The sequence below is a fragment of the Ovis aries genome, chromosome 15, assembly GCF_016772045.2.
Source record: "Ovis aries strain OAR_USU_Benz2616 breed Rambouillet chromosome 15, ARS-UI_Ramb_v3.0, whole genome shotgun sequence".
In the NCBI taxonomy this organism is placed as follows: domain Eukaryota; kingdom Metazoa; phylum Chordata; class Mammalia; order Artiodactyla; family Bovidae; genus Ovis; species Ovis aries.
The window spans coordinates 63,494,081-63,516,419 of record NC_056068.1 but is presented as its reverse complement, the minus strand read 5'-3'; the positions used below and the strand labels follow the sequence as shown (position 1 = coordinate 63,516,419).

Here is a 22,339-nt window from a genome sequence, read left to right as displayed (position 1 = left end):
ATGGTCCGTAACATGCTGACTCTCTGGAACAGGACACAAAGTCAGGAAGCATTTACCAGGTCTTACCTGATCCTTCCCTCGATCTCCAACCACAACAAAAAGAGACCTTTGCCGCTCAGCTACCCCATTCTCAATGAGAATCCGGATTCGGTTATCCACTTTCTTCCGATGCATGGTGAAAAATTATCACTAAAACAGAAGGAAAGGAAACACGACTGGACATGAACATCCAGGTTCTGGGTGAAAACCATTAGCTGGCTGCCTCCTATGGGACAGGAGCTGAACTACGCACATTTATAAGTATTTTTTTAACCCTCAAACAGCTCCCTAGGGAAGACATCAGCCTCATTTTTCATATGAGAAAACTTAGGCTTGTAACTGCGAACATGTAACCTGACTCTATCACAGCATGACTGAGGCTCAGAAAAAAAAAAAAGATGAAGGAAGAAAAATTCAGGAAACAGAACTTCTAAAAATACCTCAAGAAATGTATAGATTAAAAGAACTGTGTGACTGTGCTATGTATCCTTTGTATATTTTCATGCTTTTAATCTTAATCACAATGCTAAGGACATCTTGATAACACTATTTTGAAATAGCTGTTTTGATAGTCTTAATAATAAGCCATCTAAGATTTAGCTTAAAAACATTACCAAATAGTTGACCCAGGGTATGTCCCCTTGGGGTTCCCTGATAGCTCATTAGGTAAAGAATCCTCCTGCAATGCAGGATACCCCGGTTCGATTCCTGGGTCAAGAGGATCTGCTGGAGAAAGGTTAGGCTACCCACTCCAGTATTCTTGGGCTTCCCTGGTGGCTCAGCTGGTAAAGAATCCACCTGCAATGCAGGAAACCTGAGTTTGATCCCTGGGTTGGGAAGATCCCCTGGAGAAGGGAAAGGCTACCCACTCCAGTATTCTGACCTAGAGAATTCCATGGACTGTGTAGTCCATGGGGTGGCAAAGAGTTGGACACAACCGAGGAACTTTCACTTCACTTAGGCTTGAAAGGTGAAGAAAATGTTCCCATAGGCATGGAAAGCTATAATTCACACCCCTCTGGAGGAGTTTTTAAAAAATCAGAAACAATGTTAAAAAAAAAAAAAAAAGAATTAAAACCTATGATATAAACATGGGAAAATAAGGAAGTTTTCAAAAATGTTTGTTCAAAATCACTTTCAAGATTTATCTAAGGATATGGATATAGATGCTTATTAGAGGATAACACAGCAAGATATGTATATGTATATATGTATATACATTATATACACATTAAAAAAAACTGAAATGTAGTTATTAATGGACAGTGAGATAATGGATGATTCTTATTTTGTTCTTTTGTTTTGGGGAGTTTTGGGTTTTTTTTTCTAACTCACATATATTACTAACAAGATCAAAAGAAGAAATCAATGAATATTACTATGATGGAATGCGTACAATTGCTTCCTCAAGGGAAGGAAAACTATACCTAAGCCTGTACAAAGAGATTTCAAGTTACTGTGATTAAAGTTATTGTGATTACATATGCTAGGGCTTCCCTGATGGCTCAGAGGTTAAAGCGTCTGCCTGCAATATGGGAGACCTGGGTTTGATCCCTGGGTTGGGAAGATCCCCAGAAGAAGGAAATGGCAACCCACTCCAGTATTCTTGCCTGGAGAATCCCATGGACGGAGGAGCCTGGTGGGCTATAGTCCACGCAGTTGCAAAGAGTTGGACACGACTGAGCGACTTCACTTACTCACTTACTTACTCATGCTAGAACACTGCATTATTATCATAATAGATACACCAAAAAACACCAGAAATATCAATTATGTTTCTATAATTAAAAATAGAAATGACATGTTACTTAGACTCTCCAGTGTTAGCTGCATTCTACACACAAAGCTCATTAACTGAAACTTAACCCTGTACCTTCTTCCTAAACTCTCAATCCAAACATGGATTTTAGCAGTTCTTACTGTAAAACACTATATCACAACCAATGGCTCTTATTTTATAAAGAAAGGACCCATTATAAATACTCAAATACCACCAAGGAAGAAAAATGATGGGAGACATGATTCACATTCAGGTGCCCTCCTGATTTCAAGGTCTGAACTGTTTCCAGTTCACCAACCAGCTTGTGAGCTCAGTTGCCAACCACACAAAAAACCCCACCACATCAACCAACAACCAATTATTGCTTTTTGTTCTAGTTACTGTGGGAGTCCCTGAAGTAGTACCAAATAAAGTCCTGGCTTCAAACAGTTTTCATTTTCCTTAGAGAAAATATTTAAGAGAAAGAAATGAGGGATAATCTGCCTAAAGGCAGATAAAATTAGATGTAAAACTAATTGTTACAGACAGGTGAAAGTCTGAGACTACTGTGGGCTGCAGTTGCCAAGGAAGGCTTAATGGATAAGGCAGGCCTTGATGGCAGAGAAAGATAGTTATTTTTCAGTATTCATCTATCAGTCAAACAAATATCATATTATCTATGCGCCAGGCATCATTCTAGGTGCACTGGTAAACAAAATAAAGTCCTGAGTGTTCCTGCTGAATACGGAGTATAAACGAATGAACACAGTGATGAAGCTACCAGCTTGGGAGGATCTGGATGAAATAAGATTGTCTCTGTTCAATGCCAGGTGCTGCCATCAGAAACTGTGGACAAGCTCCGCGGAAACCGAAACTGTTGTCACGCACCCACTCAACCCACCCCACTCCACCCCAACTAGAGCCCCTTGAGGGAAGCGATCAAGTCACGCAACCCGCAAGAGCGCTTAGCAGAGGGTCCTGTCATCTAAGAGCACCCAGATGAGGCGGCAGTCCTGATGAAGCGGCAGTCGGCATGTGTCGGGCACCAGCACTAATGCAAAGCCTTCGTCCTGGAGCCAGTCTCATCCGGCCCAAAAAGGACGCCGACACCGACCTCGGCACCCGCCCCCAACCATCCCGTGAAGGATACCTGCGCCCCGAGCCCGGCGGACTCCAGCCAGCAGCAAAGCGGAAGCACGTGGGGACACCGGACTTTTGCGGAAGAGGCGGGCGCAGCCTAGCGGATGCCTGGCCGCCAGATCTCACAGATCACCCCTCCGCGACGCGCGTCTCGCTCGCGGGCTTGAAGGCGGGGCGTGCGCCGGCGCACTAAGGGAGCGGCGACGGCGAGAGGGGACCTTTTCAACCCCGTCGCTGAGTGATGACGTCAGAGCCCGCAGGGCGGAGCTGTAGCAACCGCGGCTGTACAGTTTAAGTCTCTGCGGGGTGTAGCGGTGATGCTGGGTGTCGTTTGCCTCTTCAGGTCAGAGTTAAGATACCGCGGCTACGGAGGGCACAATAAGTAGATGGTCGCACCCGCATGGCCTGTCACTGCGTGGGGCTAGCTCGGGTCCCAGACAGGCCGAGGTTTTGAGTTTTAGCCTGGTTATGCGAGATGACTGGCTCCCAAGATGTGCGCATAATTTTGAGTCCTCTTAAATAACGTCTTAATGTGACAAGATAGGGAAACTCAATCAGCGGACCTTTCTCGTTGAGCTCACTTGACCCTCCTCATCCTCAGTCATGACCTCGTAGATATTTGTCTGGGATTCCGTTTTCTACCCACTATTATTGCCGCTGTACTTTGCAGGTTCTTTAGGCCTATACCGGCTGTCAAATGCTGGAGTTCTTAGGAAAACCAGCTCTGAGGTTCTGCTGTTTGGTTACTTCCCTCTACCCCACCCCCAAGCGAACTGTCAAGCAGTTGACTTAAAAGGCCATAGTCATGAATTTGGGGGTCAGAACGTTGAATTAAACACGTTCTGCTCAACTTTTCTCTGACGGCTGTATCAGCCAAACTAATTTCCCTTTCTACCTTCGTCACATCAAAATGTAATTTTGTAGTTACAAACCTAATGTAATCAGCACCACCCATGAGGTCCAACAACCATAATTTCCTAATTCCCTCAACAAAATGTCAATATGCTAGAGGAGATAGTGATCAAAATTTTCCTATCCCTCTTGAAGTTTAATAGTCTAGTAAGAAAAAGGTGTTCAGAAAAAAGTATCCAGTGAGTAAAAACTAACACACATAGAAGGCATCGAAGGACTGAAATGGTTACCTGGAGCAAAGACCTTAAGAAGAATGAGCCTTAACATTCTTTTTAACAGTTGAGTGGAAAGCTTTCCACACATGAAGTTTCCAGGACGGTTAAAGTTTCAGCAAAGCAGTCAGTGTGGCCACAGTACAGTAAGCAAGAGAGAAGACAGTAGGAAATCAGGCCTGACACATTAGGCACATGGGCCAGATTTAGGATTCTAGGTGTGGCATGGTTTCTAGGGAAACTGCTGGAGTCTGAGTAACAGGTAAGTGACAAAACCTGATTTGCCCTCTAAGGCTCAATCTGACTGCTATGCAAGAAAAATGTACTACAGGAGAGCAAGAGTTGAAACAGAACCATCATAAGCTACTGCTGTTACCTGTTCTGATAGTGGTGGTGGTGGTGGTCACAAGTGCTGACTTAGAATATATTTTTAAGGTAGAATCATATGCATTTGCTTAAGGACTATAGACACAAGGTATGAAAGGAAACCAATGATATCAAGGTATTTGCCTTGAGCAACTGGATATACGTTCATGAACAGATAAATCTGAAATACTCAAAGCATTCAAAATCAAGACATGAAGTTCGGGTGTGTTTGAGGGAGTTTGGGACCTAGAAATACCTCTGAGTGACTAAAATGATGACTGTAGTCAGTAATGGGATTGGTTAAGATCAACTAGGGAAGAATGTTAGCTAGGGATGAAGTCTGCAACCAAGTCCTGGAAAACTCACTAAAAGATAGTGAGCAGTGGCCAGTTAGATAGAAATGTGTAGAACCCATTCACAACCACCCTGCCCTTTGTTGTAATCATTTCTTACACGGGCTACAGCAAGTCATCTCTTGCATCATAATATTTTGCTCTCAACACTGTGGTTTTTGCTTTTGCCACTGGACTGCCAGGACATCCCCTGCCTTGAGTGTTATTAAATAGCAATTTTATTAGGTGACCCACCATCCTCTCCTCCCCCAATCCCAACCACTATACACACAGCTTAAAACTTACCAGTTTCCAACTCCCAAGAGACAAACTTACCATAGAATAGAACTACAAAGCTGTTCTTAGTAGTCCTTACCTGTTGCTTCAGCCTCTCTAGCTCTATAAAACCTATATTTCACTCTAGCCAGTTTCTCAGTCACTGGAGATTGGATCTGGACATGCAGTTCTCTCCCGTTCTTTACCAGTTTACTCCTCCTCATGCTTCAGGTCTGAACTATTTACATCAAAATGTCTTTCCTGATCATTCTGACTAGGTCATATCCTATCACAGCCTTAGTATCCATCATCAACCATGTTGCTGCATCATGGCTTTTGCTGTATTTTAGTGTCATCACAACGTCTTTGATTAGACTGATAAGGGCAGGAACCAGTGATTCTGTCACCACGGAATGCTTAGTGCTTGGAATGGTGACCTGGCAAAGAGGGCCCAAATTTGCTGAATGAAGGAAGCTTTGGTGTACTGACTTAATACAGTGACTCCCTAATCTAAATACAATACTAACAGAAAACCAGTACTAAAAGAACAGTAAAAACTGCCTTCACTGAATCAGGTTTCACTACTTACATACTCAAGGAGCCAGTCTTCTGCATGAGACTGGATTAGGCTTCAGAACCGCTGTTTAAGGTATTAAGATCCCAACTGAGAAGAATTGTAGTAGTCTAACAAGGTGAGGCTAACAGAAATTTAAGGTTTTTCCTTTCTTCTCACAAGTAGCACTTGTTCACTTAGAGCTTTGCTCAGTGGTATAAACAACTAAAGCAAACTTCACTCAAGGACAATTAAGGTTATCAGGTTTTAATATGATTTAATCTAATGTAATTTAAAACATTCACTAGTCTTTTCCAGTACTTCTGCAGAATTCAAAATGGGAAAGGGTATAGAATGAGCCTTAACAAATTATTTTCATATTCCTGAGGGTTTTCCCTCCCCCCATTAACTCTTTAGAAGGGATAATAAGCTTAAGAGCAATACTGATTTTTTTAATATAACTTACAGTCAATAAAACTTCAAAGAGTGCTTAATAAGAACTCAAATGGGATGAGATTCAGAAACTTAAAAGATGAAATGATGGGTTTTAACTTTGTGCTTACCTGTATCCCATTCCCCCTAAGATATATTATTGAAAATATAATGAACAATACAAATTTCCTAAGACACTTAGGAGGTGAATATTCAACTACTTTCTACATTTTATGAACTGGTTGTTAAGAGAACATCTGTTAATTAACCTTCTGAGAATAAATACACATTCTCATGTCTCTTAAGTGACGTCTCCCCCATCACGGAGTCATATATATACATAGGAGGTTAAAGAACAGCAGAAGCTAGCTGATTAAAAATACTTAATGGATTTTGTTTTAATATGAAGATAACGATGATCAGAAAACCTCTTTCAATAATATTCTTTAGGGATAGTAAGATCTGAAAATAAAACTGCCCTAGCCAAGGTAATCAATGACACTGTACCTTAAAGCTTTAAAACAGAAGTCTCATTATCCATATGAGATGATTGATACTGTGCATTTAAATGAAAGTACTTTATACATGGCATCTTGCTATACCAAGCCACAGTGCCACATGTGACAACCATCTCTCTTCAACTCTGCTAGAATATGCATTTGCCCACGCAAGGCCTCCTGCAGGGAGGACAAGCATCAAGCATCCACAAATTATACAGAACACTTAGTACCAAGACTCAGATCTTAATGGGACTTTTTAAAAAGTTCTCTGCCCCATAGAGAGGCGCTCCTTTAAAAAATATAGTCTGAATTCAGGCATAAGTTTTAGATTTAGACTACAACGGTAGAATGCCCAAAAAAAGGTATAATATCTCAAAAAGAACAAACGATTCTTTTAAAAACATACATAAGAAATAATCAAACTACTAACACCTTTACACATTCATGACATCTGCACTAACGCATAGAAGTTTGAGACCTAGAAAGCATTTCTCCCCCATCCCATCTCTGAACTGATTCATAGAGATCACTGTATAAAGAACTTATTTCAATTCTGATTTTAAATGTCATGAAATTATTTTCTACACAGATAGCAAAGTTAGTTTTATATATAGAAAGATTGTAAGCACACATCATCTAGGGATTACCCAGTAAACCACAAATATTTTATCTATCCGCTTAAAATAAAGCAAACATATGGTTGTGGTACATCCCAGGCAGATGTCATTTAAAGCACACAAGGGGAGGTGCTAGCAGAAGAAATACTTATTTGCAAAAGTAAACGGATAACCCTTCCAATATGATGTACCACAACCACACATGAGAAAAGTCAAGAACTTTTATTTTAAAATAAACATTGAAGATTCCCCCCTTCCCCACCACCCTACAAAACTTTGAATGTGGAATGTTCAATAGCCTATCCATTTTAGAAGGTTACAAAACCAACAAAAACTCCAGTTGTCTAATGATGAATGTTTGAGAATAGTTTTATGGATTTAAGTAGCTGAGCACCTACTGGAAAAAGTCCTTAGCTAAAGGCTGAAAACTAAATTCAATTTCTGCACAGAAAATACCATTAACTTAGTAGCCTTTGCTTAGTATAAGGTGGGATTAATTCCCCATGAAGTCAAAGTGGGATACAACAAGCAGCATTAAGTTCATAGGCACACAGAACTAGTGCTCCAACTGCTAGCACAAATTTCAACATCGTACATAAATTACTAAACTGTCCATCGTCATCAGACTTGGGACTCTCCCTATACATCTATGGGAGGGAATCACCACTTTGAATAAATACCTCCATGTGAAACAGATAATTCAGTTAGGGTTAGACGAGAGATAAGTGCAAGTACTGTAGAAATCGCTGCTGGAGATAACCATAAAATTTGTAACACTAAACTGCATGGGGTGAACCACATAAGCTGCTAACTGTTGAACACCAGTGTTTCAAGATACAACTTTTATAAACATGTTTTATTTGTTTGTTTATACCATCAGAAGTGAAACTATTGACTGTCATTTCCCTAAAATAGGGAAATCAATCTAAAACACATACTGGTGCTTTTCAAAAGATAGCAATTTAACAGGGTGGCAGCAGCAGGCATTTGATGTCTTTTTAAAAACTTTCAGGCTGCAGGAAAAACATGTAACCAAGAGTGTTATGATTATCCATTAGATTTTCATCAGTACCTGTACCAATTTAGGTGACAATACAGCAAGATCCAAGGATTAGTGACAGACAATGTACGTCATAAGGAATGATATATACTACCAATCCTTACAAAAGTCATTGTCAAAGAAACTGTTAAGTGTTTGAAAGGTATCTAAATATTTCACATTAAGTACAGAAGCGGCCATCCAGATTATATCCCTTAATTGTTGCATATTTTTCAAAAAGTGCCAATCAAAGCCTAATTTTGCATTTTGGCTTTGTCTTATACAGTATCAGCTGTTAAAAAGCAATTTACATGTGTCTTAAACCACAGTCGTCTGGCCAGAGGATGAATAGTGCCGTGTCAAAGCCTAAGGCTGGTACCCAGCCTTGTATGTGTGATTACGGGCCCATGCATAATTTGGTATGCATCTAAATGTTCAGTGCTCCAATTTAAGTGGAAAAGGTGTGAAATGCAGTTGTTCTGCCAAACCACACTCCACTCCTTCCATCTTCCTTTCAAGGGAAATATTTTAGTTTTGTCAGTTACCATTGAATGACTCTAGGGCTGATTTGTAGATTTTATCCAATGTCAGAAGTCAATCTTGCTTTATCCAAGCCACTTCAAATAACTATGGAGATATCACCCCATTAAAGTATATTATGTTTTACTCCTAAGCAAGGGTGAGGAATCTGAGTATCATGTGCAAGGCTCAAGATGACGCTTAGGACAGAACATGCAGAGTAAAAATAGTTTCCTTCCATATCCAGGTAATATAAAGCTGACAATTGTAGTCCTGTCTTTATGGGATGAAAACAGTCCCTTTACAATAAGTTTCCTGAAAGGGAGAACAAATAGATAATAACTCTTCTGGTAACATATTATGGTACACTGGCCAGTGTGTTTTTGGCGATTAAACATAATCCTGTGAATCAGATTAATTCACTTGCTGAGTGTTCATTTGCGGCATCCCTCTGTTGGGTCTTGGGGGCCCTCCACGACCTAGAAGACAAAAATGGCATTTGGTTTTTCTTTCAAATATTATTTGTTCTGCCTTCAAGCAGATTTTCATCTGAAGTCAAGAAGCATGTGGGCAGCTTGTCACATTATTAGGTTTAAGAGGTCAATTCTTCAGTGTTCAAGTTTCACCTGTCCTGGAAGTTGCCATGCGCAAATTTGCTCATGTTCTCTAGTTAAAAGAAGAGTAGAGCTAATGGAGTATTCCACCAGTACTCATTCATTCATTCATTCAACAAGTATTTATTGAGTGCCTACTATGTGCCAGGCACTGTCATCAGGCGTTGGAAATAGATACAGCAGTGAAGACAGACAAAGTACCTGCTCTCATGGAGCTTACATTCTAGTATACACACTAGCTTACATTTCAGATAACATCATACTATCAAAATTAATAAAAGCACCAGAATGAAAAACAGACCTTATTACCTAAACTGTTATAAAGAAACTACATAACATTCAAAATTGTATAATGACTTGTAACAGATAAAGTAACTTTTTACATGCTGTTAAAACAGATTTTTAGCTACCATTCAACTCAACTTTCATTGAATATGCTACAAGGTGAGAAAGAACATAACCCACATTCACATGCAAATATCCTTTGATACTTCAAGTCAGTAATTCCCAAGTGATCCATAATTTAAAAAAAAAAAATGCACCTTTTTTGCTGGCCAGTTTCTACTAGCATTGAAATTAAAGAATTTTGTAATTCCTCCTTAATATACATTTGTATACATATTATGGCCAATATTTAGAGGAAATCAATTCAACTTCCCTCAAATCAGAGAACCATTTAGAACTTCAGATCATATGAAATGCTACCTCTAATTGTTATACAGACTGACTTCCTACCCAAATAGGAAGTAGTTTTCCTATATTAAGAGACAAAACAAAAAACTCTTAAAACCTGTAATTTTTAAGTATAGTTCTGCAAGTTGGTTATGAATTTGGAGGCTTTGTTTAAAAGTCAGAAATAATGACATCTATAACACTAATAGTGGTCCAAAAGTCATTGAAATTTCAATTTTCTATCACTTCTAAATGGTTCTCTTAATGTCACTATGGCTTATCCGGCCATTAAAGGGTTTCTGGCCCTAAAATATAATAAGCATGTTTCAAAAATGAAAAAGGAATAATAAATTTATATAAATGTTCAATCTCATTCCAAAAATGTCTTACAAAAATGTTTCAGTAAGTACTTCCTAAAAACATTTAGCAGGTTTTAGGACCTGAAAAATAATTTGCAGTTGGAAAAACACTTTCTGAGGAGGAGAAATGTTCTAGTTTTCAAGACAGTTTATATAGTAACAGGGACAATCATTCAAAAAATTAAATTTGGGTTCAAGATAAGTTTTAGAAACAGAGCATTTCATTTAATCCCTAGCAACAACTCTGGAAATGATAAATGTATTCCTAACATGTAACCTACATGCAGACTATGAACAGCTCTTCCAAGGCCAGAACAGAAGCTCCACTTAGGAGCTAGGATCACCACCACAAAATATTACCTCGTGGGGCTCCCCGTGGTCCACTCTGCCCAGAGCCTCGCTTGAAATTCTGCTGATATCCATCCTAAAAGACAAGCTAGTTAGTACTGAAGAAAAGGTAATTTTTAATGCTTACTCTATTCTTACAGTCTTTCATAGCATACAAAATTGTTATTCTTTTAGACATTTAAACATAGCATTGCTATAAGATATTCTGTAATAGTACTTCTCTTATTTTCAAGATCGAGATACACTTCTTTGCTCATAAAAATCATTGTTTATCAAACTCTATTAAATGAATCCCTATATTGAGTGCTAAGAAAAGCAAAAGTCATCATTCTCCACAAAGAAGTATCTTGTACAGAGGTTCAAAATTAGCCCCAAATTACTTACTCTATCTAGTTCGTCAAGCAACTACATTAGTCCCTTTCATTGTGGTACTTAGGTCAGGTTTATATTTTTAAACAATTTCACCTACCCTCTGATAGCCAGAGTAGTCCCGGGGAGCACTGAACTGAGATTGTGTATAACCACTGTTTGGAGTGTTAGTAGAGAATGAAGGGCGGTAACCATCATATCCTCCTAAAATTTAGGACAAGAAGAAAAAGCAATAATTTTTTTGTTGTTGTTATCTTCTTAAAGAGTTTTTACCTTCTCACTACCTACCAAGGAAGAACTGAAAAACTGTTAAGCCATGCTAGTCATTCAAACTAATTTCTAATTTCCTACCCTGATCTAATTTGTCTCTATTGCCTTCTAAGATGCAGCAGTTACCCATCCTTGCACATACACAACACAAAAAACAACAAATCTCCATAAGGTATCATAATTTATAGAAAGCACTATCCTTTACAGGACAGTGGTAGATATGGGTTTAATACATACAAAATACTCAGTCCCAATTCTGCCAACTTAAATAACTCTTATCAACACATACCAAAAAAAAGTTTACACTGTACATAAGAAGCTAATGCAGAGAGATACAATTTCTTCATAAAAAACATGACATATTTCTATATACTGTGCAAATTAGAAAAGAATATGAACTTTCTTTTGGGGTTTTTTGTCTTTACCTCTGAATCCATTAGCAGGTCCTCTGTATCCATTCATCAAGCCTCTAGCACCACGGGAACCCCCACGAGACACACCACGACTGTTGTAATAGGGCTGACTGCTACGTGGAAATCCAGTGTTCTGCTGAGGAGGCTGCTGGTGGTTACCAGTCACTTGATGGGGCTGGTCCTGAGAACCATGATAAGTGCCAACCACTATAACAGAAAGAAAAAAGTACGTATATACATGTATACACACACACAGATACATACACAGCTCATTACAATTTACCTGATTTCCTATATGCTTTCTCACTTAAGAAATTTCTTACAGTCTCCTCAAAGTTTAATTCTGTCTTTAAATTTTCATATTAATAACAGAGAAAACTACACATTAATGAAATCCCCGTCTTGCTCCTACCCCTGTACTAAGCTAAGAGAATGAAATTCTCCAACAATAATTCCAAACCTCTGAGAGCACACACTGTGTGAAAGCACGCCTATCCTTCTAAATGACTTGAAAGGCTGCATTATTTACACATCTTCTGAGAGGCACCTCTATACAGCACAAATGACCTACAATAATCAAAAGACTTTATGTACTGAAATACTTAGATTCTGTACCATTTAATTACTTCTTTTCATTATAATAAAGCTCCTATTGCTAGTTTTCTTATTCCTCTAAATTTCCCTTGATATTTGTTAAAACATACAAAAACATACCTTCCCATAGCTAAGCAGCTATAGCTAGAATACTCAATTACAAAGATAAATCAGCAGAGGCCTTCAACATATACCCTGTCATACTACTTGAGTACATTTCAAGTATTTTAAATGCACAGCCAATTTAAAAAAGAATTAAATAGTACTCATACTGGCACTTAACCCCCTGAAGTGAAGGTTCTACTACTGGAAGTATGGAAGTATTCTAATATGGAAGGTTGTCCATGCTATTATACCTTGGATCCCTCCTCCTTCCACAATGGGGAGAAGCCTAAAATCTAGAAAGCTTCAAAAATAAAACAGCAAGATACATTCCTGGTATTACCCCAATGTTCATAATTCACAGGAGAGAAAAAACAAGGCTAACAGTAACTTTGAGAGATAAGGAAGGTATAGACCAAAGGAAGGGCCATACTCAAGGAAGAAAAAGTCAGCAGCCTCCAGTCAGCCCAAATGTTGTATGTTTGTGCAGAGAAACAAGGTAGTGTGAGTCTTGAAAATTTATCTGACCTACTTTGTATCTTCAGGAAATCCATGTTTATGGGTTCTCAGAATGCTATTTTGCAATGAAAAAACTAGAGAATGCCTAGGAAGAAAAGGTTCTTTTTTGAACTATGTAATGGACCAAATACACCTAAGCACAATGTGATCTTTCAAATTATCTTTTACTACATTCTCAAAACATAGCTATAAAACAAATATCACACCAGTAAAATTTTCTATCTATAAAGATTCACTCAGGAAATTCCCTGGCGATCCAGTGGTTAGGACACAGGTTTGATCCCTAGTGGGGGAACTAAGATCCTGCCATACCACATGGTGTGGCCAAAAAAAAAAAATTTTTTTTTTTATAAAGAGATTCATTCATATGCAAGTAGAAAATGGTCAGAAGAAGTGAATTTTTGACTTTGTCAGCAAGAACTTTATTATCCTTGGTCAAATCTCACTGCAAGAAACTCAAAGCAGAACAATTAAAGTGTGATCTTTATTTTAAAGATCCTAGTTAAGTGCACGTAAAGCATAAGCACGCACTTTCAGTCCATAGAGAAAAAAGTCTTATATCCTTGCCAGATCTTTTTTTAATGTCATTGTTGATGAGATACTAATTCAAAACTTCTGAAATGATGGGGGACTTTCCTGGTGGTCCAGTGGCTAAGACACCACGCTCCAAATGTTGGGGGCCAGGGTTCGCCCCCTGGGAACTGGATCCAACATGTTGCCACTAAAGATCCACATGACACAGCTAAGACCTGGTGTGGCCAAATAAATATTAAAAAAAAAAAAAACAAACTTCTAAAACGATGGGATACACTGACTTAATCAACAAATATCGTTTAACGCCCTCAACATGCCAAGCCAGGTCCTAGACACAAGGGATGAGATAGTTTCTGACACACAATCCTTGCCCATAAGAAGTTTTAATAGTAGGAAATAATAAGTAAATAAAATACACATACAAGTAAAAACATCTATATTATTTCAGGTAATAAGAGATTAAGGAAAACACCGAGTAGGGTAAGTGAATGACTAAAGTAAGCATATTATATTTGGACAAGGCGATGAAGGGAGGTCTCTGTGAGGTGGTATCTGAGCACAGGCTTCAAAATCACAAAGCAAGCTATGCAAATAATGGAATAAAGTTTCAGGCAAAAAGAAAACAAAGCATAAAGGACTTTTTCTTTACATTAAAGAAAGAAGATAATTTGTGTCTGTGGCTGTTTGGGCACATAACGAAGAAAATAGGACATACACAGGATCAAGGTAGGGGCCTAGATCGTGGATCTCGTATAAGGTAAAGACTGGGTTTCTTTTCTAAATATAATTGAAAGTCACTGGGAGGCTCTGAACAGGAAGAGAGACATCTGATTTACATTTTAAAATCACTCTAGCTACTGTGTGGAAAACAGAATGGGCTAACATAAGAGTTAAGGGAGAGAGTTGCAATATTCTAGATAAGAGTTGATGGCTGCCTAGATTGCAGTGGTAGTGTGGATGTATTTGAGCAAAGCATATGGGCTGATTTATTTTGTACTGAAAATATCTTAACTGTTTTGAAGTTAATTTTCATTGATAACATATTTTGACAAAGTAAAAAAAGATTATCTAGCATCAATGCTTCATAGTCAATTAGTGAAGTTGAGTAGAATATAAGATAGATTGAACTCAACTGGCACAAAAGGCAAAACTAACCAAATCAAATGATAAATCATATTGATAGATTTATCAATATGATAAATCACATATTGGTAATTCTCACAATATTTCAAACTATTTCATTATTAGATAAGTTATGGTGATCTGCAGTCAGCAATCTTTGATGTTACAACTCAAGTGAGAGGTCTTGGAGGATGGTTAGCATTTTGGGGCAATAAAGTATTTTTTAATTAAGGCATGTACACTGTTTTTTAGGCATGATGCTATTACTGCACACTTAATAGACTATAGTATAGTGTTAAGAGAATTTTTATATGTACTAGGAAACCAAAACATTCATATGACTCACTTTATTGAGGTATTTGCTTTATTGCAGTGGTCTGGAACCAAACCTGCAATCTCCTCAAGGTATGCCTTTACGTGGCACTGAATAATTAAAGGAGCCTGAGAATGAGAAGTCCAATTTTATCATTCAGAAGCATAGATTGCATAACTGCCAAATTTCTATCAGACTATGGTTGATTCAAACTCTACTGATTAGTAATGCTAACTACCACAGGGATATGTAAGAAAAATTATTGTTGACCCAAGTCTGTCAAGAAATCAGAAGAGTTATTCACATCAGTCAGGTTTACTAGTTTGTTGTGGGATTCAAATTAAATCTCTAATTATTTGAATTAAATAAGCAAAGACCTAAAAATATATATATATTTATGTCTTACAAATATAAGAAACCTACTATTGTCAGAAATATGGTTACTGGCCAAATTATGACTTTATTTGCTGGCAAGGACTTTGTTTTAACCTAGTCTACTAAATGTAGCCTTACCATGCCTTTACTGCTTAACTTTGTATAACTGACTTGTTGCCAGATATCATGCTACCAGGCTTCAATTAATTAGCAATTAAAACCAAATTTGATCCTAATTCAAATAACAAGTTTAATTCCACTAAAATCACCAATGACATAGGCTATTTTGAAAACTCACTGACCAAAGGAAAATGGGCATATGGTCCCCAAAACCTGCACATAATTCACATACAGCAAATATGGACTTGATTGTACTCAGAATTAACAGTGAAAAATTAATTTGTTTTGGACTACTACCAAAATAAAAACTCTTGGTCACTGCCACTCTAAAGTCCAAACTCGCCTAACAATGTCAATCACTGCAGTGGAAAGCAAGAAGCCAATGAGGTGACACTGGTTTTCCTACCTGTTTGAAGCTGTTCTTGCTGAAGCTCTGTTTGTTCTACTTGGTGAGGCTGACTGGAAAAACTCTGGTTATAACTGGCCTGGTACTGAGTTTGCTGTTTTAACGTTTCTGGTTCATTAACAGGAGGAACTGGGGCATTCATATTGAACACCTATAAGTAAATAAAGTAAATGATTAGTTCTTCCCTTTATGCTAATCATCTTCCTACTTTTAACATGGCAGATCTCAATGCTGGTCTTAACTGAGATGTAAACAACAGGCATCACAAAAGTCTCAAGATTTATTTCTCTGACACACACACACACACACACACACGAGTTTCTCAGTTAATGCACTTCAGTGTTGGAAAATACACGTCATAGAGCACTTTTTAGCAGAGTATAAACAAGGATTAAAAATCGGAGAAGACACAGGATTAGAATCCTTGGAAATGCTATTATAAATGAGAAATCTTAAAAGATGCAAACCCCTGATATACTATCACTTAGATAAATTAAATCTATGAACTTTAAGTTGAATATTTCATTATATTTTAATTGAAAATTAGTATTTTAAGCATTTAACTATGAATTTTCCTGTGAGCACTGTTTTAGCTATATTCCATTGATCACGGTATTTTCGTTATCATTATTTTCTAGAAATCCTGTGATTTAGAGATTCTCACTGAAGAACCGAAGTGTAGTATCATAACATCTATTACTCTGAGATATAATTCAGTAAATTAAAAGATTCAGTAAATATGACTAAGTATAAACAATTAATCTCTGGGTAATGATCTGTGTTGTGTGTATGCTCCACCATGTCCGACTCTTTGGGACCCCATGAACTGTAGCCCACCAGGCTCCTATCCACGGGACTTTCCAAGCAAGAATACTGGAGTGATTTGCCATTTCCTTCTTCAGAGGATCTTTCTGACCCAGGGACCGAACCCACACATCTTCTGTATTGGGGGGCAGATTCTTTACCACTGTGCCACAAGGGAAGACCAATGATATACATCAGTCTACTTTTTTCAAATTTAAAATTCTGTTACTTTAAAGGGTGAAACTACAAAACAAGATGTAGGCACATAACTCCTAAGATTCAAGTTTATCTCTGTGAACAGAAAAAAAATGAGTTTTATGTTCAATTAAACATAATCTGAAGTTACAGTAGATACAGACTCAAGCACAAAGTTTTTGTGACTTTTTGCTGAGACTCTACCATGAAGATAGTACACACCAGGCACTTAATGTCAACTGACTTAATCTGCTTACCGTTTGCATGGATTGGAATGGAGCTGCATTTACATTGATTCCACTGCTATGTAAAGGTTTGCTTGTCCCAGCCTGGAACACTTGAGGCTGAGAAGCAGCAGGAAGGGATGATGATGCTGTAGTCTGGTCTGTATTTAAAGAGATCGTTGCCTAAACACAAAGTGAATAGATGCACTTTAGTGGTAAACTAAGACCCATACATATGTTAATGAACTCAACTATCTTATGAAACAAAAATAATACAGTGAATGAGTTAGGTCCAAAACAAAGAGATACTGTATTAACAGTTATTTGCCTCCACCAATTCAAGTGCCTCATCAAGTTTATATGACCTAGTAACACAACTTGCCTGAATCTGGTCAATCGGTTCCTTTTGTGGTCGTTGCTCAGTAGCATGAGAAGGTTGGTACAAGGGTTGAGATGCTGTATATCCCTCACTTGTGGATGAAACCAACGGAACCTAACAAAGAAGTAAAGAAATCAAAGCTTCAGTTATAAACCAACCTCATTACATACAGGGCTAAGAAACAGACATTCATGTTAAAGAGACTATAAAACCTAACAACTGGATTAAGGTCAAAGTTAATAAACCCAAGCCCAGTTACGAAGTTCCCTATAAATGTAAATAATATCTACACTAAATTTTAAAGTTATGAAATCTAAACTGTCATCTCAAATTCTCAGTTTGAAATTTTAAAACTTCATTATAATTAAAAACCACAAGGATTAACAAATAAATTGTTATTAGTTCATTAAAGGAAAAATAAAGGTAAACATGGAAATAAAAGTTGATAGCTACTCATGCCAGACTTGACAATGATCAAACTCACACCTGGTTTTCATAAGCTAGCTAAGAAAGAGACCAAAGAACTGATTAAAAACAAAAACTGCAAAAATTTTTCAGTCTTACCTGTGTAGCTTCTGGCTGTACAGAAACTTGATTAGGTTGAGCAAGTCTAGATTCAGAATGAACTGTAAAATTGACCAAAAAAATACTGTCATACAAAATCAAATTTCTTCAGAGATGTATAAATATCTTTTAGTCTCTACAGTCAATTTTCTATAACCAAATCCTAAATAAACTATTTAGCAATTAGGAAAGTAAATGGGGAAGTACAGGAAGGATTTTAGCTTTCAAGTGAGCATTTTTAGTTAACTGATACTCATTATTATTAATCAACTGCCACATGCCTTTCACCTTTTTTTGCAGTGTTAGTCAAACAATACTAACAAATAGGTGTAGAGCAGAATAAGAATCAATGCTAGAATTATCCCTGAAAAAGAGCTTTTTAAAGCAGTTAACTACAAACAAGCACAGTCAAAACTTTGAGATAGATAATATCTAGAAATATTTTAACTATCAATTTTCAATATAACTGCAAATCCTTCCACTGGAAAAAATAGGAAGTTATCTTTAAAAAGCCTATATTCAATTCAGTGTGCATGTTATTGTCAACTTTCATCATTCTTCCACTACTGTTCCAAATCACAGTTAAACAGATAATCAAAAATACAGTATCTTTCGTTAGTCATTTGGAAATCATCCATTTTCACTGGAGAGTCTAGTTGACTTACCATCACCTGAAAATCTAAATAGCTTTACAGATTACATCAGTGGTGCATGTGTTGACTGGCGTAGCTAAGAAAACTATGTATTTTCTTCCTCTGGTAGAGCTAAAAAAGTGAACACTAATAACTTTGTGAGTCCCTGATCTGTTTTCTAACTCTTAGTAAAGAGACATGAGCTCCATTTCCTTTAGAAAAATCCTAACTTACCGTATTAACTATGTTTATTAAACACAGTTTAATAGTTCCTTTTACCAGCAACTCCTTTTATAACATTTAAGATCAACATTAAATGTGTTACTTCATATTGTTCCACGTTTACGCCCTTAATGCTGACATGTTGTAGGAAAAAAACAAGATTCAAAATCACTAATGGTCTTTAAAAGATGCTCCACTTAACCCAATACAAAAGCACCAACCCTATTTACTGTGCTGCCGTTTCAAATAATGGTTTAAGATTAGTGAGAAATTGAAACTTCAGCTGTCTTCTAGTCCATCTCTTCCACTTTCCTCTTAAGCATTTCCTTACCCCCTCACTACTCCATCTCATTTTTAAGTAATAAGATGTTGAGAAATCCTCCTAAAAAGCTGCAATCATACTTCAGAGAAAGACACCCATCTTTTTTAGATTAATTTTTAAAAAGTAATTTGGTCTTTCCTTTTTCCAAATATAGATAACGTTTTTTTTTGTCACGCAGCAGGTGGGATCCTAGTTCCCTGTCAGGGATCAAACCCACACCCACTGTATTGGGTACCTAGAGTCTTAACCACTAGACCACCAGGGAAGTCCATTCCTAGGTTAATTTTGAAATTTAAAAAGCCAAGCAAAATTTCATCATACCAAAAAAAAAAAACAAAACAAAACACCCAACCAGGCATAACACATCTATAGCTGTACAAGTCAGGATGTGGCTGCTATAGGGCAAGGGAAGAGGTTGTAACTAGGGACTACAAGGGAACACAAGTAGGCTTTTGGGGTATTAGTAATGTTCCACTTCTGGGTGCTGGTGAGTTCGAGTTTGTAAAAACTCATCACACTTTAAATTTCCATGTACGTTTCTGTATGTCCATATGCCAATAAAGTTAGCAAAAAAAAATCCACCACTAATAATGATGGAACTACATTTATGGTTCACATTATAGGAAAAAAGAGTTAACATTTCTTACCAAATTAAAAGATACAAGATCTTAAAGTAATCATTAAAAATAAAAAGATTAATTTTCACGAACTTTACATAACCTCAAAACACTGGTTCTGTATTTCTCACATAAACATGATCACTACCAACCTGGAGGGCAAACCAGCTGGGGTATGTCCATGTTCTGTGCTGGATTCATTGGCTGTGCAGATACAATGGCAGGATCAAGTGTCTGGTTTTCAAAATCCAGCATTGAATCCTAGGATATAATGCAATTCATATTTAGGTAGGATATAATGTGTAAAGTTTAGGTAGGATACAATGTAATTAAGTTAATGTAAACACCTAACCCATCTGTCATAGTGTTTGACTAGTACCTACCTGTATGAAATTATAGGGCCCCTGCATTTGTGCCATAAGGTCCTGTACTCGCTGTCTTCTCACGAGGGGATCGGCTTGAGCCACTGGGGTCAAAGAGTGGGGTTCTGGTACTGAAGGAGATGCAGCCTGAGGTTGCTGCTGGAGTGAATTTACCACCTAAAGCAGAAGAGGACAGGTTGGTAGAATGACAGAGCTCCATCCATCACCGTCATGACTGGTCCCCAAATTACACATACCGTGTATACTAGAAACAGAGTAACAGATTTGAATGTAGTCAACCTGACCAAATTAAGCCAAAGTTAACGTTCTGATCAATGCTCTCACTTCTACAGTGTTCCCAATTCCACAGGGTTGCCACATATTAATAGCATTTCAGATTTACCTTGTAAACACAGCTTAAAAAAAAAATACTGTGTCTATGTCCTAAAACCAAGTATTTTACTTAAACTGTTAAGCCTTCTACAGTAAGTAAACCTATACACCTATATATAAATAAATATATATCTCAGTACCTGATATATACTAAGCATTCAAGAAAATGTTAGCTATCATTAAACTTAAGTTCCTATCATTTCACTCTCCACCAGTACCATAGGATCAAGCTCTATCACACCTTGTCTAAATAGCTACAGAAGCCAAATTTCACTCTACCTATCATCTTCCTAATAATTTCTCCTAATTATTGTTTTAAGTAATTCCCTGCTCTGCTAAGAAATCTCACTAACTGTTATTACTACAAATTTACATATTTCTCTGCCTGGCTGTTAAGCCTGGACAAGTCACAACCTTAGTTCCTTTATACGCAATATTGAGCTAACAGAACTTGGTAATCAACAGCATCAGGGTAAAGGAAGAGTCTGAGATGACACCTCAACGTATCCCCCGTCAGGTAGTTTTCCTGAAGGCTATCCATGCAGGAGACCAGATTTTCATGGCGCAACCTGATTAACAGGTTGTGTTAATAGACTGAGCATGTAAACTACATAGATATTTTCTTGTAATTGGAACAGTAAAGTGGTGACTATATTAAATATCAACAGAAACAAATCACCTTTTAAACAGTCTTATATAATGAATTTGTTATTATAATAAATGTACTTATAATGCAAAATACTTAAAAATCTAAATTTGTTCTTAGGAGAGACAAAAAGTACTAATTAAAGACAAAAGACAACCTTGTAACCGACAACTCTTACCTCAACTGTTTCAACTGTCCAGTCATCTACCTGCTCCTTTTCACCACTGCTGAACTGTGTTTCTGCCATAAATTGTCTATTTACATACTGCAAAGCAAAGTAAATGTTTGAGACCTCTGTTTGAAAGACAGAAAGAAAAAGCTAGCATAAAATAAAAATCATACCTCTGTTGATTCAACTTCATTTTGTTCAGTGTATTCTTCCACTGGCTCAGGTTCTAAAAGGTTAAAAAATGATATAAAAGAGTGTAAAATATATTTTTAAAAGTTAACAATTCATTTAAATCCAGTTCCCCATCATATAGTCTGAATTTACAAAGTTATAGTTAATAGTAAGTTTCTGTATTTTATTACTCTTACATAGTAGAAAATATTTTTTTTAAACCATGTATTCCAGGCTTATTTCAGTTTCAACAGTAATTATTCTGGATCAAATATGATGCCAATAAACCAGCATCCTAGTCTCCACACTAATCTACTTGGTAAAAGTGGTGGTGGTGGGGTGGGAAAGACTACTTGGGAATTTTCTGGCAGTCCAGTGGTTAGGACTCAGTGCGTTCACTGCCAGGGCCCAGGTTCAATCCCTGCTCAGGGAACCAAGATCTTGCAAGCCCCTTCCTCCACCCCACCCCCCCAAAAAACCCGACTTAAATCGCTTTATATGGATCTGCAACCGTAAATTCCACCCATCTGCAGTGTTCCTGTCTAGTTTCAACCTAATAGCTAACACTTGTATGAAATGCTTACCATCATATACATATTACTTCCTAAATGAAGAACATGAGGTACAGAAGTTCAATAAGTTGCCCAAGTTTTACACAGCTAACATGTGTTGTCATCAACTTATCCGAAAAGTCTTCAAAGTAACTGTTTACCTACATATTAGTGATACACTAGGTGCTAGAATAGATCTCTGGTGCCTGAGAAATTTATAGTTGTAACTCTGCATCATAGAAAACAACAACAAAACCTCATA

General features: G+C 37.3%; 2 protein-coding genes across 3 annotated transcripts in view; both read right to left on the bottom strand.

The window, feature by feature from the left end:
• NAT10 (N-acetyltransferase 10) overlaps nt 1-3,103 on the bottom strand; it is a 39,352-nt gene extending 36,249 nt beyond the window's left edge. For both annotated transcript variants that reach the window (XM_027979612.3, XM_027979613.3), the window contains exons 1-2: nt 2,949-3,103; nt 67-189 (exon numbers count right to left, since the gene is read on the bottom strand). In XM_027979612.3, the coding sequence (XP_027835413.1) occupies nt 67-174 (108 nt within the window). In that variant the 5' untranslated portion in view covers nt 175-189; nt 2,949-3,103. The remainder of the gene's footprint in view (nt 1-66; nt 190-2,948) is intronic.
• Nucleotides 3,104-7,345: 4,242 nt separating this feature from the next.
• Nucleotides 7,346-22,339, bottom strand: part of CAPRIN1 (cell cycle associated protein 1) — a 34,939-nt gene continuing 19,945 nt past the window's right edge. The window contains exons 8-19 of the mRNA XM_012096203.4: nt 21,529-21,581; nt 21,365-21,451; nt 20,169-20,324; nt 19,938-20,046; nt 17,993-18,054; nt 17,432-17,542; nt 17,083-17,232; nt 15,827-15,977; nt 11,754-11,948; nt 11,159-11,262; nt 10,702-10,765; nt 7,346-9,175 (exon numbers count right to left, since the gene is read on the bottom strand). Coding sequence (XP_011951593.3) covers nt 9,111-9,175; nt 10,702-10,765; nt 11,159-11,262; nt 11,754-11,948; nt 15,827-15,977; nt 17,083-17,232; nt 17,432-17,542; nt 17,993-18,054; nt 19,938-20,046; nt 20,169-20,324; nt 21,365-21,451; nt 21,529-21,581 — 1,307 coding nt within the window. The 3' untranslated portion in view covers nt 7,346-9,110. The remainder of the gene's footprint in view (nt 9,176-10,701; nt 10,766-11,158; nt 11,263-11,753; nt 11,949-15,826; nt 15,978-17,082; nt 17,233-17,431; nt 17,543-17,992; nt 18,055-19,937; nt 20,047-20,168; nt 20,325-21,364; nt 21,452-21,528; nt 21,582-22,339) is intronic.